Source organism: Manacus vitellinus, unplaced genomic scaffold (assembly GCF_001715985.3).
Source record: "Manacus vitellinus isolate BGI_N305 unplaced genomic scaffold, ASM171598v3 scaffold_21_pilon, whole genome shotgun sequence".
Taxonomy (NCBI): domain Eukaryota; kingdom Metazoa; phylum Chordata; class Aves; order Passeriformes; family Pipridae; genus Manacus; species Manacus vitellinus.
Window position 1 is genome coordinate 11,776,110 of NW_021939546.1, and position 18,820 is coordinate 11,794,929.

General features: G+C 47.2%; 2 protein-coding genes across 2 annotated transcripts in view; one reads left to right on the forward strand and one right to left on the reverse strand.

Annotated features, from left to right (window-relative positions):
* Window positions 1–7,046: 7,046 nt before the first annotated feature.
* LOC103758161 (cytochrome P450 4B1) lies at window positions 7,047–14,947 on the reverse strand. Its single transcript, XM_029959715.1, has 11 exons — window positions 14,695–14,947; window positions 13,981–14,025; window positions 13,340–13,467; window positions 11,715–11,839; window positions 11,446–11,597; window positions 10,762–10,868; window positions 10,012–10,202; window positions 9,388–9,521; window positions 8,715–8,779; window positions 8,429–8,511; window positions 7,047–7,784 (listed from the first exon to the last, which is right to left on the reverse strand). The coding sequence occupies exons 3-11, from the start codon at window positions 13,364–13,366 to the stop codon at window positions 7,616–7,618; spliced, it is 1,053 nt and encodes a 350-aa protein (XP_029815575.1). The 5' UTR covers window positions 13,367–13,467; window positions 13,981–14,025; window positions 14,695–14,947; the 3' UTR covers window positions 7,047–7,615.
* A 3,346-nt stretch (window positions 14,948–18,293) lies between these two features.
* The window catches only part of EFCAB14 (EF-hand calcium binding domain 14), a 17,394-nt gene continuing 16,867 nt past the window's right edge, over window positions 18,294–18,820 (forward strand). The window contains exon 1 of the mRNA XM_018072256.2: window positions 18,294–18,317. Within this exon, the coding sequence (XP_017927745.2) occupies window positions 18,294–18,317 (24 nt within the window). The remainder of the gene's footprint in view (window positions 18,318–18,820) is intronic.

Below are 18,820 nucleotides of genomic sequence, written 5' to 3' on the forward strand. Positions count from 1 at the left end.
AGACAACAGATATAACCCCAACAGCACACAAGGGACCTGGCCCTGTTCCCCAAGAGCTCCTACCATAGACAAGCCAGGAGATAAAACTGATGTCCAGAAGAATTACCATGGTCAGTAGATGAGACAAGGAGAGGAAGAGCTGCAGAGCAGTAAAATGATAGAAATTAGCTTGAGAGCACATCTAACCTGATGGGGAGGTGTGATGGTAAGAACATGTTTCCTCTACAGTCCTGGTGATTCCTCATTCCTCTGTCCACATGGCATGTCACCATCCTCCAAAGAAGGCTCTGCATCACCACATTTACCTCTCCAATGCAGCGCTTTTTTGGGTCCAGGTAGGACCCTTCTAGCAACTCCTGAGCAGATCCTGCTGGTTACCTGAGCTCACATTCCATAAGCACAGAAGCCTGGAATGGCAATGCAGAGTTCGTGGAGGACTTGGGCTGGAAGCCTGCTATGTGAGGGTGACTTCCAGGCATATTGCACTTTTATGTTGGGATATTGCAAGGATCAAGTGAGTTAGTTGCTGAGACTGATAATCTGATAGGCTACTACATAGGGGCTGCTGAATTTTGTGAGTGGTTCTCTTCAATGCAACACATCTCTGGGGCAAAGGACTTCTAGTGTTTGGGTACTTTCCTTTAGTTTTTAATCTAAAATATACCATGTTCAACTGAAACCAATGTTTTCCTCTTGGAGAGTAGTTTTATTGAAAAAGCTACAGTTTTTCTCATGTTAATTGTTCAGATATATCATTTTTACAGTGGCAGAGACATGGAGATCATTGTCTGAAGCAAACCTGCACGGCCCCACTGAAAATATATAAACCTGTTAGACAGAAGGAATATATGAACAAATGTTGCAAGACCCACTGTCTGGGAATTGCCTGACTCCACAAAAGTGTGTCATAGTGGAGTGACTTTTACCTCAGCTGGCTCATGGCCTATTCATGAATTAATGATTGCAAAGACAAAGCTGTAGTTGTAGGCAGTACCATTCATACTTTGGCCTTGGGGAGATTTAAAGTGTCTGATTGCTGTGAACTCATGTGACCGGTTGTTGTCCACTCCTTCTGCATGCTGGTAGTAGAAGACTGCTCTAGAAACATACTTTTCTCTTGAAAGACATCAACTGTAAGATCTACACTCAGTCTATTCCTGGGCTGCAAATAACCTTTTGTTAGTCTGTCAGTGTTGTCTGCCCAGTAAGATTTTTTGGCACCTTTCTAGAAACAGTAGTTGTGTAAGTTCCTCAGCTGGGGTAAGGTGACCCACTCAACACCACAGCTGTCCACATTGCATGGGGCTTTTGCTAACATGGCAGGAGTGTGCATTGAAAAGAGTATTACAGCAGCTGAAGACCTCTTGGTTGCTTTGGTTGCTTGAGCCCTCTTCTAACACTGTTCTTCAGCTCCACAATGCGACTTTCCCCTGGACTGGACTCATGTAACATATATTAAGATGGTGTCTCTGGTTCTTCAGACTGGGAAAAGAGGAAAGGGAATATATTCTCTGTCTACCATTAGTCATCCTGCTTTCTCCCCATCACTCACTGACACACTCCTTTTATTGCCTTGGAGAAGGTCTCTGGCAGCATTAGCTTTTCACACACTTGGCCATCTTCATGAAAGTTGGTGTATCTCGTTATGCTGAGCCAGCTGGATCTGTGCAAAAGTTCAGAGGAGAGTTAAAGGTTGATCTTTAGGAGGCAGAAGGCTGCAGTCTTCCAGGTTAGTCATTTCTTAGGGAAGGCTTTGGCTGTAGCCAGAGCGTGAGGGGCCCATTTTGCCATTTACAACTTTACACTTCTGAGCAGAAGCATCCAACTCCAGGGACCTCATGGCCATGGAAGGTGCAGCAGATACATTTAGGACACATCCAGTACTTCTAGCTCTTCCTTTTATCCTTCACCTGTCCTGCAGCACAGTGATTAGGGGGTTTCCACCAGAAGAGGAGGCAGCACAGGCTTGTTGGCCAGCTGGCTGCAAAGTGAGTGGGTTGCAGCCCATTGGGAGGCTCCTGCTGATGCTTCTTTCCTACCTGAGGAGAAGGATGAACATGCAGCACAAGGAGCCACTCGTGGGCTGTCTGAATCAGATCCATGGCTCTGCAAGCTGCCTTCAAAATGTGGGGCTGACCTAAATAATCTGGGCAAGTGAAGAGTGTGAGGAGAGCAATGTTACTGAGAGTTTGGAAAAGTCTGATGTGCTCTTGGGGTTAACTCTGAAGTCAGGTTGAAGGGGCATGTGCTGAGACAGCCCATTCCCTATCTCCATTGCATCATGGACTCTGACCTGAAGGTGTCCCCCCTCCAAGCTGTTTTTCCTCTCAACCATTTCTAAAATGGCCTAAAACAGCCATCCTCTTGTCTGGCCTTGCCTGGGTCTACGGAAGGGAGGGAGGAGATGGAGAGCTCCATGGGGCTGAGACCACTGGGAGGTGGGACTGCTGCTGTGGGTCTCTCATGTGAAGACCTGTAGTATACTCATAAATCCAATTATATAGTTGGGTGCCTTACAAGGTCTACATAAGGAAAACAGGAAGGTCTGAGGGTTGAGCCTTTGGTTAGTGTCAGTGAAGCATGACCTGTGACACTTATTCAATTACCAGAGTGACTGATCTGAGTCTGGCTGGCACCTTCCAGCAATCAGTTACAAAACAATCCATAAATACCCCAAAACCCACAGGTGGAGGGGCCAGGCCAGTGAATGGATTTGCTGGAGCAGGCACATATTCAAACTTTTATAGCAACACATAAATTCTCAGTGGTGACAAAGTCCCTGTACAGTGGGTTTGACCATGGATTACTGAGCAGGGTCAATTTTTACTGAACTGGCTCCCTCATAGTTATAAAATAACCAGAAACAACTGTTGAGCGTGGAGCCAAGTTATATGGGTTGTCTTGAAGGTCAAGTGAGATGTCAAGCACTGAGATGATATGGAGGGAACACGGAACAGAGTGGCTGAACCTACATTTATAGGAATTTGGAGCAAGAATCTGTGCTTGGGTGAAAGCAAAACTGAGTGCTTAATCCAACCTCCAGCCACTGCATTCTATGTTTCACTGGTGGAGGGGATAGAAAAGCCTTTTTCATGTATTTCAGAGGTCTCACAGCAAGAGGGGCTGTGAACACTCTTAAGCACAGCCTGGGGGAGATAACTCAGAAGTTTTTGCAGAAGAAGAAACCTCCACAAGAAGTTCAAATGGGAAAGTGAAGTGACTGCAGAGCTGCAAGTGGAGAAAAGCGAAAGGGGACAGCACTGGTTTGGTCATGGTAAGGGCTTGGGACAAGGCCAGAACAATCTGTTAGCACCAGGAGAATCTAGAGCCCTGTTGCTTCCCAGAGTCCAGAAAGTAGAGGACTCCAAAAGAAGATCTCAGCATGAAAAAGCAGGTGCAAGGGTCTTCTAACAGCCAGAGGAGTCTGGGGATGCTGGCAGGGTGAACAGAGGTGTGGCTTGACCTTCTGGACATTTTAGGCTGGTGAAACTGCTGTTGGGTGTTAAAGGACACTTGGAATGTTGTCAAACATTTGCAAAGAGCCTCTGAGGGGGATGGCTCGATCATGTGGGTGTCCATGTGATGGCAGTGGGGCCATGACAGGCCAGGCCACCAACATAAAAAAACCCCCTCATTACACTGTAGAATTTCTATCCCATATCTCAACCATGGACACAGCAGGCTGTGGAAGTTGCTTTCTGAGTCTTGGGAATTTCTCCACCTACTTTAGACACTGAAAGAGAAGGAGGAGAAGATCTTCCTCACAGTTTTAACTCATACTGTTGATATCCATTGCAGAAGACCTGATTTATTGAGAAGGTGAAATTCAGGTGGCAAATGGGTACTGTGTCCCAGAGCATGACCTTCAGCAGCTGCTTTCCCTGTTTGTGCCTGTGTTTATTCAGATAGGAAGAAGAGTCCAGGCCCATCTGTCCCTGTGTGTTCCTGCAGCACTTAGTGCTGACAGATGAAATGTAGCTGTAATGCCAAAAAAAAAAGAAAAACAAACATTTCAAGCTTCCAAACACATGATAGATGAGAAAATCATGGCAAGAGCCCAGCAAGTGTTGCAGGGTAATGCAAGCTGCCTGGATCCCATCTGACCACATATGTCTTGAGGATGAATGTATATCTGGAAGCATTTAATACAGCTGTCTAAAAAATATGTTGTAATACTTATTTAATTTACAGGCTGCTTCCAGCTTAAAATCCCAGTGGGGTTTAGATGGAAATTGCTGGTACCATCTGATAACAAACTTGCCTGGAGAGTGGCATGCATCCTGTGCAGGGACTGTATTCCTGGTGGTGTGAGCCAATTGCTCTCCCTGATGGCTTTGCTGCTTCCATCATGCCCAGCAGCATCCGGGAAGTGCCACCAGCAGACTGTGATGGACAGGCACCTTCACGTGACCGGGATGTGGCTGCACAGTGATGATGGCAGTCTGCAGGGGAAAGGAATAACTGCGGGAGTAGGTGGCATCTTTGCTCTGCCACTGTTGAAAGACCAAGCTGCTGCAATGAGAAAAATCCAAGATGTTTTGCACCCCATACAGCCCCTGTCATGAGTTCTCCTTAAATTAGTTATCTGAAGGTCTGAATCAGGCAGTCCAAGATCAGCCATCGTCTCTGTAATTACCCTTTCTGCAGGAAGTAGGGAAGGATTAAAGAATGAGGTAACCTCTCTGCAGCTAGTCCTTGACTGTCTCTATTGCTCTGAGCGATACGTCCCATGTGAGCAGGTCTTTTTATTACTACCATGACTCTAATATCTAGGATGGAAAGGGTAGGTTGTGGGAAGCGCTCTCAGGAATCACGTTCTGGGAAGATCTGGCTTGCTCTGGCACTGGGACACAGTAGCTCCAGAATCCCTGTTGCAGTCTCAGCCCAGCTCTCCAGCTCAGAAGCAGAGCAGCCATGGCAGATGTGTGATGCAGGATGTGAGATGACACAGGATGCAGAATGCAGGATGCAGGATACGAGATATGGGGTGTGGGATGCAGAGATGTGGGATGATGCAGTATGCAGGATGTGGGATGCAGGATGTAGGATGCAGGGTGTGGGATGCAGGCTGGCTGGCCTGCCATGCAGAGCTGGCCTGGCATGCAGTGCTGACCCACGTGGCTTGGGAAAATTGGGAGCTGGGCTGCCATGTGTGTTGTTATTTAGAAGAGTGTGCCTTAGGGGGTGTTAGCACCAAAGAGAACTCTGTGAGCAGATTTTATGTCGGGTTTGGGTATGTGGTTGCAGAGGGAACCAGGCTCTGCTCCCTTCTCCTGAGAAGAAGCTACAAGCACAACACAGAGAGAGCGATGAGAATGCTGCAGAGCACCTTTGCTTTTCCTCTTCAGATATGAAGAGGCAGATTTTTAGTGAATCCTAAAAGTCACAAGGGGGACAATGACTGAACAGGGTGAAGATGGGAGAAGTCAGGCTTTTCCATCCCACAGCCAGAAACATTCACATGTTGAATGATCCAGCTGGGAAAGCAGCAGTGCAGCTTTTCCTGTATCCCTGATTCAGTCCACTCCCAAAAACCAGACCAGAGGTACCCTGCCACAGCTCTGCACCTGACCAATTGCCTTCTTTGGGCATTTGGATTATGCAATAAAAACAGTGACCAGCTCTTAAAACCTCTGAAAATGCAAATTCCCCAGGTAACCAATGTCAGGACTTAAGAAGCCTTAGTGCTCTATGCTATGTAATCTGTATCTACCTAAATTCAATTTAGCAGCTGCCATTTATCTACATGTGGACTGTTATGCCAACTTCCCCTAGTCTGACCCCCTTTAACCTACACCATTTCAGTGGGTATACCATGATTTCAGCCTTTGCTCTTGCTTATTGAATGCTCTTGCTTTAATGTTTCACATTTGAATGCCAAGGCCCACTTCTCTTTAGATGGTATTTTTTTCAAATCTTACCTTTAAAATAAAATTACATACAATACAGAGATTTATGTAATTTGCTTCCAGGGACTTCAGTTATTTTGATTAAAATTTTTCTCATTTTGCACTTTAGATTATGTAATCTTGAAGTAAATGCTGTTGCCTTTATACTTAAATCTCTAAACATGGTTGAAGGACACTGTCTCATTTCATCTAGTGAAAGAGAAGCAAGTGAAAAATTTTTGAGAAATATTTGTGTTTATGTATCCAAGTACGATGTTTGCTTTGATTGCAACAGTAGGATATTATTGATTCATATTACCTTTTCAGTTTCTATACCTACAGAATACCCTTTGGAGAGATTGCTGTCTTTCAGTCATTTCCTCTCTTGGTTTTGTGCAATGCCTGTGCCTGCTCTTGTGCTTATGGACTCACATCCCATTTACTGCAGCAGTTTTTCAATTTATCAAGATAATTTTGTATCCTGATATGGCCCTCCAAAGAGCTTGTAGTGTCTCGCAGTTTTATAACATTTCACGTTTTAATAAGCATACTCTATCTTTCTCCATTGCAAGGATAATTCTGATTTCAACTCAAGAGCTGCACCTTGTGTCTGAAGAGGGAACAGGCAGCTGGAGCACACAGGTGTTTTCCTGAGCTGCCCCAGCAGCACATCCCTGCAAATCCAGCATCTGCAGATGAGGGCTGTGTGAACTCAGCTGGGATGATAACTGCAACAGCAGCATTTGGGATTTCACAGTTTTTTGTGTGATATTCTACCCCTATCTACAGTAGTGATTCCTGCAGAGGCAGAAGGCTCTCTGGTGTCCTCCAGTCTACCTCAAGCATGCAACTCTCCTAAATTTATTAGCTTAAAAAAATAAAAAATTACTAAAAAAAGGGGAGGGGGAACCCTTTCTAACTATCTGAACTTTAACTGAAGATTTCTTATTGGACTCCTGTTAAGGAATTGCCCATGGAAGGAGATGCTGTGTTGGCTGTGACCAGAGACCCACGGGCAGTTGACTGGCCTGGCTGGACACCTCCAGGGTGATCTCTTGCTAGTCATGAGCTTTCTCCCTATCTCCCATTTCTAAAGGCATTTTACATTGCATTTGTGATGAAGCAGGCAAGCATCAGCAATATAAACAACACAGCTGCTGTTGCAGGAAAAATTATTGGTTTATTAAGACAAAAACTACAGAATATTTTGCAGTTTGGGCAGAATTTCAGAGCCCAAACTGGAATCAGTGCTTTCAGTAAAATAGAGACACACTGAGTGTGAGAAGTGAAACAGAGGTCTGCCACGGGCAGGAGAGGAGGGCTGACCTCTAGGCACTGAGGAAGGTGCTGACAACGGAACAGGGCTGGAAATGGTCACGGATTTGGACAGGACATGAGTGTGAAGGCAGGATTTGTTAAGAAGGAAGCTGGTGGGACCTGCAGATGTTCCCAGGCCAGGTCAGCCCTTATGGTAGGGCAAGGGGACAGACAGCATGGCCATGCCTGGTTGCTCTGAGATCAGTGCTCTGGAGCAGATGGCAGTGGGTCTGTGCAGTGTCATCCCAGCTACCTTAACCCAGCCTGGAAAGGGCTTTCAGCTGGTGGAAGAAGCCCAGAAATCAAGAACCCTCATCTCCAAATCCTGCCCTGCACTTTTGCCCCAGAGAAACCTTGTCCCGCCATCTGCTTGGTCCCTCCCTCTGGTGAAGGCAGGATGTTTTCCAGCATCAGTGGATTTTCTTTAGATACAGGTGAATCCCATTCTTGGAGCGAAGAGTGATCCGAGTTATTTTGACGGGAGGATTGGCAGGGTCAGGCAAGAGCTCGAAGCGGAGCAGGGTCAGAGCCAGTGCCACCTTCATCTCGTTCATGGCAAACTGCTGCCCGATGCAGTTCCTGTGGTAGAACAGCAGCTCAGCCAACTCCACCTCAGTGCTGGGCACACCAAACCCCTGGGGCCAATCCCAGACCCCTCACACAACCTTCTTCCCCTCTGCAGCTCGGGGAGAGCCTAGGCAGTGTTTTGGGTAGCAAAAGCAGGGGTATGGGGTGAGCAGGAGGAATCTAGGGAAGCAATGGGAGCTCAGGAATATGTGTTCAATGAGCATGGAGCGGGAGGGAGATGGGGAAGCCAAACAAGAGGCCAGCAGGGATGAGGTGGTGGGTCTCCAAGCAGGAAGGGTCAGCAATGTGTTTGTCTTGGCAGGCTGAGCACAGGGCAAAGGGAAGGACTGGGAGAAGGGGGAATCAAAGTGTGGGAGAGTGGGATGGGGCCTCTGCATCAAGAAGGAGAGCAGATGAGCTCAGAAAGCTGCAAGCTCCCCCCATGATACCACCAGGATGCTCCACAGCTTTGGGATGCAATTCTCTGTCCCCAAAAGGGACATGGCAGTGTTGCCTTCCCATTTTGCCTGCTGGTATCAGAACCCTTCTGCAGCACAAATGTTTGTTGTCTGCTCGTGAACTGTTTAACGCTGCAGGGCCAGGACTTCAGGTGGTGGTCTCTGCCCTCTACTCCTTCAGTGCTCAATTCACTTTACCTCATTCCAGCAGAAAAAGGCAGAAAGGCGTGGGAATGCCTGCCAGAGACATTCTCTGGGGAAAACCGGGAAGGGTCAAACACCTGAAAATGAAGAATATGCAGCAAGAAAAAGCAATTATTTAAGGAACACAGTACTGACTGGTATCTTCAGAAACGTGACACTCCTTAGTTTCTGAAGAACCCCTTGGAAAGAAAATTCTGCTCTCCTGCTTACAGGTGAAGGGACATGGGAAGACGTACGGCACAAAGGGGAAAAATTATGAGAAGGGCAAAAAAAGGCTCACCAAAGGATCTTTCCATACTGCAGGGTTCCTGTGAATGAGGTAAATGCTTATTGCAGCAACGGTGCCTGTAAAGCAATCAAGGAGGAGAAAAGGGCTCACTGACAAAGAAACTAAAGGGAAGGTTGCAGCATGCTCACCCAAAGGTCTGTCTAAATCATTGTGGTCTTATCTGTCGACTGGAAACCTATTTTGTCATTGTATCAGAGAAAACTAAACATTGTATCAGAGAAAACAAAGCAGCCAACCAGTAGAAATGAGGAAGGCACCAGCAGCACAGGCACATTGTTCCCCTAGTTGTGCCAAATCAGAGAAACAAAATAGCAGCACAGGACAATTCCTGCATGCAACTTGGCATGGGACCAGTCCCTCTCTCCCTGCACCGTTTGCCAAGAGGTAAACCATGAACTTGTGCTTGGCCAGGAAAAGAAGGGGCTTGGCACAGACACAGCTGCCCTACAGTGATGGTGGCAGGAAGGACATCACGGGGATGCTGCTGTACAGCCCAGACCTCAGTCTAACAACAGGATGCCAACATCTGCACGGTCCTGTCTGAACATCTGTGCCTGCGAGGCCCACAGAGGCAGGACTGTCACCTTTACTCTGCCACAGGAAGCGAGGATGCAGCTGATGTCTGAGAACGCAATTTTGTGAAGCGGGAATGGGATTTACGGACCTTCTGGCAAGGTGTTTCCATCAGGGAAGGTGATGGGTTTGCTGAGCTGCCGGGCCACACCAGGCACTGGGGGGTAAATGCGAAGGCTCTCCTTGATGCACATGGTGCTGTAAGTCATCTTGTTCAGGTCCTCCCTGTTGGGGCAGAGGCAGGCTGAGCCCCACACTCCCCCCATGGCCCCGCCCTGGGAGGCCCCTTGTCCCAACCCTCTGAGCAGATCCCCTGGCAACAGACAGGGTGTACAGGGGGACCCATAACATCCAACCAGAGGCTGCTGCAAGCTGGGGATGCCAGGACACCTCTGAACAACCTAAACAACCTCTGAACAAACTCAAGTGCAAAGTGACAGTGAAAGGTGAAAAGCCATGACTATGATGCTCTGTGGCGAGAAAACAGGAGAGAGCAAAGAGCAGTGCTGGTTGCCCAGGAATTGGTATGGCATCCAGAATGCCCCTCCTAGTGTGGCAGATTTAGCTGAAAGATGCAGTATCTGCTGCATCCTCTGGAGCCCCTGTGCATGCAGCAACCTTTAGCACCCCAGCTTCTGAGCTTTGAAGATATTGCTCGCTTAGAAATGGCAGCGATAGGAAAAAAGTTACCAGCTGAGGAAATGTGCAACTTTACCACTGAATTGTCTGCCGGTCCCCCAGGATGCCCTGGATCTCCTCCCGGCACCGTGCCTGGTGCTCAGGGTGTAATGCCAGGCAGTAGAAGAGCCAGGAGATCCCGCTGGCTGTGGTATCATGGCCCTCAAACATGAATGTGTCCACCTCGGCACGCAGGTCCTCGTTGGACAGTCCAGCTCCATTCTCATCCTAACAGAGCAGAGACACTCTCAGTGTCCCATATATATAAAATTTATATATATTACATATAATATATAATACTTAGATTATATATATTATAGTGACACACACACACGTATTTTATATATATATATATATGTAATACATAAATATATAAACATATATATGTATATATATAAAAAAATGTCCCAGAAGGGACTATTATATTCTTTCAGCTGTTGCAAAGGGGTATGATGATGCCCATGGGATACATATAAATGAAACCAGTGTCTGTTTGCACTGAGTTCAGGGCCCCTTTCCCTTCACTTATAAATGTCTTTATCCTCCCACATTAAACTACCAGGATTATAAAATCTCTCTGCATGTTGTACTCCAAAAAAGACACTACCAACATTTCAGTGATGGAAAATTGGATCACCTTGGCCCCTCCTCAACTGGGCAGGACTGGATTAATTTTTTTAATAGCTTGTGCCATCCTGAGGGTCTCTGGTGGTTTGTGGCACTCCTGTAAAGACTGACTGGCTTTTGCACCCTGTACCATGCCACACACACTCTCCTCATCACTCACTTTGGCACACAGTAGAATGTCCAGGAAGTCCAAATGTCTCTTCTTCTGGATCTTTTCAAATTCCCGTTCATCTTTTAGGGATTCCTTTCTCTCGCGGATCACCTTGTCTGGAGGAGAAAGAGTTAAAGGTTCAGCAGAGAAGGAGATGCCAAGCTGCAAAATCATCCTTCAAATGCAAAGCTCACCCAAGGGGGTGACCACTGCTCAGTTCATGATGCATTTAACATGTGCTTCTGCATCCCAGGCAGTTCGGTATTTTCAGCAGCATGGCAACAAAAGCCATGCACATGGCCATCCTTTCCTGCCAACTTCTTTGGCCCCCACAGGCTTCTCAGCCTATTTTACACACCCTTCATGCATTAAAGCCACACCTGGCTTGGAAAAGAAAATCATTCCTTGTGTCAGTGTTGCCTGCAGTGCCCATCCCTTGTCTTACCAATCTCTGCTCATTTAGCAGGAGCGTTCCCAGAGGGGAATTCCTCTGTTACTCCAGTTTAATAACCCAGGAGCTGTGAGACCTCCTTGCTTCATGCCTAGATCAGACCACTGCTCCAACCTGATGGATCCCAGACCTGAACCTCCGGCCAGGATCACTGCATGGGCAAGGAGGTAACTTATTTGCCTCTGGTCAGCCATCACTTACCCAGCTTGAAAGCTTTGGGAGAGGATGAAGGCAGGGAGTACCTGTGTGGTCATGAGCGATCCGGCAGGCCTTCCTGAACCGAAATCCCTGGGGGCTGAGCCAGTAAATGATGTCGTTGTGGTAGGGGAAGATGCGGAGGCGTTGATCCACCATGTAGCAGAGGTCGTAAACAGCCTGGATGTAGGTGTTTTCCCTGGGGAGAGGGGAATGGTGGGTGCTTGTAAATTTGAAAGCACTGTGACAAGGAGTTTGCCCATTTCCCTTCCGAGCTGCAAACTTCCTGCCAGGGTTTGGGACAGCCAGCACTGACCTGTTGGTCTGGCAGTCACTGTGACAACTGAAGGCACATTTCATGATGCTATCGAGAGTCATCAAGCTGACATGCTCAAAGAGCTCCACTGATTTTCCATCTGTGATCAGCTTTTCCCATTTATCCTAAGGCACAAAGGAGACAGAAATGAGAAGGCAAGGGTCAGTTCTGCATGATCTGCAGTCATACTCCAGTTAAATGAGTGCTCAGATAGGGATATATCTCGGAAAAATGGGAAAAAAGAAGAAGCGGATCTCTTAGCTGCCATCAAAATCCTGGAGAAGAGAAGCCAAGAGTGGGATGGTTAATACAACATGTGCCTCAGGCAACTGCTATTGTTGGATCAGGGGAGTGGTGAGTGCTGGTACACCCTACCCTGGGGCAAGGGCACCCTGGAGAAGCCCAGGCCAGATGCATTTCTGGGTGATGGGGTGTGCTACCAAAGTCTTTCTTAGTATGCAGTGTGTTTTCTGCACAAGAGCAGCATATGTTGGCACTGGGCTTCACTGGGCCTGTTCTCAAGCACGCGAGTTTGGTGCTCAAGATGCAAACTTTGGACCAAGGTTTTTTCTCTATCATACAATCCCTCTGCCACTGTGTTTTTCCAGCATAAAACATTGGAGCTCTTGCTCAACTCTTTCCATAGGGGATCCCTAGGGAAACTATAAATAGTGTCTCTCTTGCCTGGCAGACATGAGGTGATGTTGAATCCTTTGTCCTTTCCTGGCTGTAAGGAACCAGTGAACTCAAAAGCTGAGAAAGGGAGGAGAGGGAGGAGCACAGTCAGATCTGAGCCTCCACAGCATGAAACCAGACTTATACGGACAGATGCATGTCCGAAGCACATACAACGATTGCCACCTGGTGGCACAGGCTCCCACAACAGGCACTTCCACAGTGTCTGCAAGGAATTCTGAACTCTCGGGCACTTGTGTGCATTGTGAAAGATCTCCTGGCTGCTCACTGGGCCAGTGGAAGGGATCCTTTTGATGCTGGGGAGGCTGCAGTGAGGGAGGCAAAAAAGAAGGAATAGATCCAGCACCCAGACTCCTGTTAGCTCACATGTACAAAGACTGGTGCCCTTTGCCTGTAATTCCTACTGGTTTCCACTGTGTCCAGCACCACTGGATGGAAGAACAGTGCAGTTTTACTGTGTATGAGGCAATGCAGGGATTGCAATCCAGTCATGGTTACACTGACAAGAAATAATACCCTTTAATTTTGGTGACAGCATACCTCTGCTCCAACTTTCATATTTTCAGGATTTATTATGAACATTTATTTACTTCAATTCCTCATTTACAAAAAACACCTTAAAAAAAGTTGCAGTTGGGACTGAGACCATGCACAGTTTGAGGATGGCAGTAACGTTAATCCTCAAATCTCAGCCACAGATCCCAAGGCAGTACCAGAGACATTGCCACTGTAGGGAGGCTCAACCTGCCCATTCCTTCCAACTCATGGGCAGGGATTTCTGGCAACTCAGAAAGACTGACAGTCAGGGCACAGTGTGTCCTTACAAATACTAGGTAAAGAAAACCCTGCTCCAGCATTTACCTGCTAACCAGTCATGATCAGGGAAAAGAAAACAGGGCAGAGAGAGGAGCATCAGACATGAGTCCTACCAGCATCACGTTAGTAGACTCTGCCATCAGGGCCACGTACGGTTTCAAGACGTCGTAATGAAACCCTGGAGTCAGGAGTTTTCGATGTTGGTGCCATTTTGGCCCATGTAAGACCAGCAACCCGTTCCCTGGGGAAACACAGGCAAGGCATGTTTTGCTGGGCACAAGCAGGCTGCTTTCACCTGCCTGCAGACACAGCCCTGGCCTGCAAAGAGCATGATTAAATTTGCTGTCTGAGCTGTTGCCATCAGCTCCAGGGTTGCCAGAGCTGAGCAAAGCCCTGCTCACCAAAATAATACAGTGCTGCCTCTGAAAAGAAACACCAACACTGCTGGAGTAGAGAAGTTCAGAACAGAAGATGTGTTTTTGATCAGTCCTCTACTGAATCTAAGCTTCTCCCATCACCACCCTTTGCTGTTTATGGACATGTTCTCATTTGTACATATTGGCTATGCCTGAACTTTCCTTCCCTGAAAATAAAGAAATAGCACTATTTAGCACCTTTTCCAATAAATGTAATAATTTCAGGGAGCTTTTGGCTATAACTCCATCGAGGAACAAGCACAGTGCTGTTTATTTATAACATATTTCTGACTAACTTCAGAATCATTCCTGGTAGGCAAAGCCCTGGGAATACATACCAATCCATGGGATAAGGTGTTTATAGCTGATGTTATCCTTGGGATCTGTGAAAAAAAAAACCATAAAGAGAAAATGGTAAACATTTCAGTAGCATCAACCCACAGATTTCCACCTGAAAGCTCCCTCTGGGCTCTCACTTTTGCTTGGGTATGAAGCAAAATTGGTGGCATCCCTGCAGAACTCATCAGTATTTCACCACAAAACAAGTCTGTCTATGCCAGTTGCAATAAACATGCAAAAAAGCAGATGCCCACACCAGAAAAAACCAAGAATATTGGTAGTCCAAAGTCTGTGCAGTGTGATAAATGATTAACCCTCCCGGATAGCACTGTTGTGACGTGCACTATTGAGACATGTTGTCTCAATGCACTAAAGATACTTCTCTGCAGTAGGAACCAGGACTCTGAGGTGAGAAAAAAGCTCCAGGTGTCTTCTTCTTGCTGGGGTCAGGTACCAAATGGATAACTTTTCAAAGAGCACTTGAGGAAGTGTGATTTCCCAGCAATGGATTTGGAGGGTCCATGATCAGCCCTGCAGCCCTGTGCTGAAGCACCCAGGGCAAGGCATGAAGGAGGAGTCTCTCTCCATGCCTTTAGATGATTTCTGCAAGAAAACCTCTTAGTGAAACCCTGCCTTGCTGTGAATTTTGGGGCTGGCATGGGAAATATGCAGGCTGTGGTTGCTGCTCCACAACTGAATGCATCATCACTCACCTCCTCTGCCCAGCAGAACCTTGGCGTATTCGGGATTGCTGACAACCAGGAATGCCGAGAAGCTCCCAAACCACACAGGGTGAGCAGGTTGGTACTTCCATGCCCAGATCTCTGCCTTTTCCAGCACCTCTTCCTCCTTGAGAAACTAATTGTGGAGAAGTAAAAACAGAAAGAATACATAGATTTGGAAGAAAAAAAAATAAACAATCTCCCAATACACTGTCTTAAAAGTTCAAGGTCTTTCTGATCCCAAAACCAGATAAAGGGGAACAAGGTGTTGTTCCTCTGAGTCTGCAGAACATGAGAAGTAGAGATGTTTGTTGCTTTTAAAGCTCATATAAAATAATTCTTCCTTATCACTTGACCCTAACACAGAGAACATCCTTAGGCACAGTGGTGGTGTCTATCAGCCCTCATATATTATCTGCTCTTTTTCCATGGCCACACCAAAGAAGACTCAGATTTGCCCCAGACATCATCTGCATTTTGTGGTGTGCAAATACATTCTCACTTGCACATGGCTGAGCAATTAGCACCCTGCAGTTGTGATAAAATACAGCAGCACTTCTAAAGCAGCAAACAGCATCACTGCTGTGTCTGCCCAGTGCAGCAATGCCTCCTGACTGGGAAACCCAGGCCACAGCTTCCTCCAGCCATTTAGGTGGAGAAGAAGGCCAATGTCCAAGCAAAATCCAACAGAATGAGTCCAAAGTCACCGATAGAGTATACAGAGAAGGGAACGCTGGTTAATAACTTTAGATTAAGCATTATTGATTTCCAGGAGTTGAATTTATAGGTGATGAAAAGCCAGTGCTCCCAGAAAGATTTATCTCGTCTTGGAAGCTGCAATCTGAGGAGTAACATGAGCACCAGTATTCATATCAGCAGCACTGGAAAGTTCACTCAAAAGTGACCACCACTTTATTGCTTTTACAGCCTGTGTTGTCGTATATTAAATGAGTGATAGATAAAGAACAAGGGGAAAGATCAGTGGAAAGATCCACAGTCACAGGCAGATTAAAAAAATCACAGAGACAAAGCCATGTAAGAATTCTTTTTGCATTGAGCAGAAACTACTCTGGGCCAATATGCAGGGGGAAGGATTTTGGGAAGCTGACAAAGCTGCTACTGCTTTGACTTGAAGCCTAAAGATTAATTAAATAAGCGTACTCGTGCAGAAATCAGCCTCAAAGTCACCCTATTGACTGAATCAAGTGAATATTTGCTCAGTCGCTTTGGTGCTGAGTTAGCTCAGCTCAGCTTTTAATCTGGCTGGTGTTTCTCAACCCGGGACATGGACTACACTCCAGTGATCACCCACATCAAATAATCAGCCACGTGTGGCTTGTCTTGGAAAGGATACTAAGGAGTGCCGGGGTCTCTGCCAGGGCACTGCACAGGCTGTGTGGGGGCACATCCAGGTTCATGCTCTAAGGTGAAGCTTCCTCATGAGCTGGGGTGGTCCCTGCAGTACATCCTGTGTGTGTCTCCCACGTTCAGCAGAATGATGAACCACATCCAGTTATCATTTATGACACAAGGCTCACCTTCAGTTTCTTTAGCTCAAGTTCAAGATTTTGAACTTAATAAAGAGAACCATCAATTTCCCCGGTTGTGGGGATCAAGTCTGGGATAAAAGAAGGCAGCCCTGCCCAGCACCCACCCCTTCAGTAATGCCAGCAGAAGCAAGGCTTGGCAAGGTGCCTTTAGGTGAGCGACGCTTAAACATGTAAAAGTCCCTTTGACAGGGCTGCTTGTGTTTCCTCCCATCATGAATCACAGAAAGCATAAATGGAAGTGACTTGGGAGATGCTGAGCAAGTCTTGCTGGTAGAAGTCCTAGTGCTAGAAGTCTTTCCATCCAACCTTGTGTTTGGAGCAGTGGCCTCAGTGTGCGCTGTAAAGAACAATCCCTGTGCTGGCAGAGAGTGGAGTGGGTTTATCTGAGAGGAGAGGTTACCTCCAAGGTGAGTAACCTGCTGCACTAAGCACTCCTGGAGCAGAGGGTGTAAAGTCCTGGAAGCTGCAGAGGAACAGGAATGGAAAGCTCCTGCTTCCTAATCAGGGCTTCAGATATCAGGCTCTGCATGAAAGACCATCACTTCTTCTTCTTCCTCCCTTGTAAACTTGAAAAGAAAAGTGTAGCCTCCACTTGTGTCCAAGGAAGAAAGATAATTGCCTGATCTCATGCTGAAATGCAAGTTTTGAAATGGATCCAACAATAAAAGCATCTGGGAAGAGGTTTAAAAGCACTTTTAATGGCTATGCACTGATAGCAAGTGAAAGAGAAAACACAGGAGCTGAAATCTGAGCACAAAGCTGCACTGTGCACAGCCAGAACCGGGCTGGCATCTCCCCACAGGGCACAAGTGGGCTGCCGAGGGACTGACAACCCCCTGCTCTCCTCTAACTTCCCACTAACCCTGACCAGGGAAAGTCAGTTTGTCCAGCTCACAGCCGGCACTCTGGGTTTTAGTTAAGTTGTGCTTCTGCAGTGAGACTGAACAGGTCTACACAACCTCTCCTGATACTTTAATGTCATTTTGTGATGGTTTCACTCTATTGTGTGGTTTGGATAAGCAAAGACTAATACTGTTTCAAAGCATAAAAAACTTTAAAACAAAGTCATGCAATCCCAGGAGATCCACCCAATCCATGACTAACATATTTGAGATTCTGAACTGACTTGAATCAAAACTGTCAAATAACTGCTTAAATCAACAGAACAGGAAATGTTAACGCTCTCCCTGAGTACAGCTCACAGGTCCTCCTCCGAGGTGCAGGCAAACTTTGTATTCAGCATATGCCAGTTTCCTTCCTGGCTCAATGAACTGTTGGACTCTGGGGAATTCAGCAGCATTTAATCAACAAATTACTAAATTCACAAAAGAGAAATTCTTCAAAAAATACTGAGGAAAAGGTTGAGCCATGAACAACCTGGCCATGATGGGAGCAAGCAGGCAGCACAAATGGTTATATCCACTTCTAGGATAAATAGTCACAACTAACAAACATTATTTAATTGCAGTTTTAAAGTCTAACTGGCAGTGTAACAAAGCCCTGAACTGGCCCATCTTCATGCTTACATTGCCAAAAGACTGACTGTTCCGTCCAGCATGGTAAAACTGGGGCTGCCATGGCGTGGGGACAAGCACCAGGAGGTCCCCTCCTGATTTCCCAGATACTTTTCAGTATCTGGGAGTGAGTCACTCACTCAGTTATTTAATGAGCCACAGATCTGGCCAGAGCAGGACATCAGCAGAGTCCAGCAGAAGTCAGGCTGATTTTAAGCAGCCTTTAGCATGTATGGAAAAGCCTTTTGCATCAAGCAAGTTCAGCTACTCCTCATGAAGCTGCCAATGAGTTTTGGCAATCTGTTTGTCAAGGCAGACAGGTGATCTATGTTAGCAAGTCATCCATGCCACCAGTACCCAGAACAAGGCTCGCCAATGTATGTGGGTTTAATTAGTAATGACTTAAATGCAACCTTAACAGGATCGATGGCCCCTCTGCTGGATGCAATACCCAGGATGTGTTTTGGGGCTTAAACGTGACTCGCAGCGGTCAATGGCCTGTCTGGCTCACCTGGCTGTGAGGCCGATGGAAGCTGGCAAGGGACAGAAGGTGCCTCTGGATGCCGGGAGCAGCGTGCATCTGCTCAGCATCGCAGCAGCTCGGCGCCGCAGGGACAGCTGCAGCGGCCCTGCCCTGGCTTTCAGAGAAGCAGAGAGGTGACAGTGCAGTCCCCTGACCCGGGACAGAGCGATGCAGCTCTGCTGCCTCCAGCACCAACGCCAGGTCACACCCCGGGATGAACTTGCCCTTGCCACACTGTATTACCGCTTTCTTTGCCTGCGAGCCAGCCACCACCCCTTTCCACCGTGCAACCTGCAGCAGCCTGTGTGAGCCGCGCTCTCTGAGCATCGCAGGCGGAGAAAGCAGTTTGAATGGCTGATAAAAGGGATGCCCATCTCCCACTCACATCCGGACTGGGAGAAGCAATTCTCCCAGACCGCAGTCCCACCAGCATCCCCCCCCCACCTAACCCTCGAGGAGACTGCTCCCCGCACTCCTCCTTCCCGCCGGCAGCGCAGCCCCGGCTCTGCCCCACCTCGTGGACGTGGCCG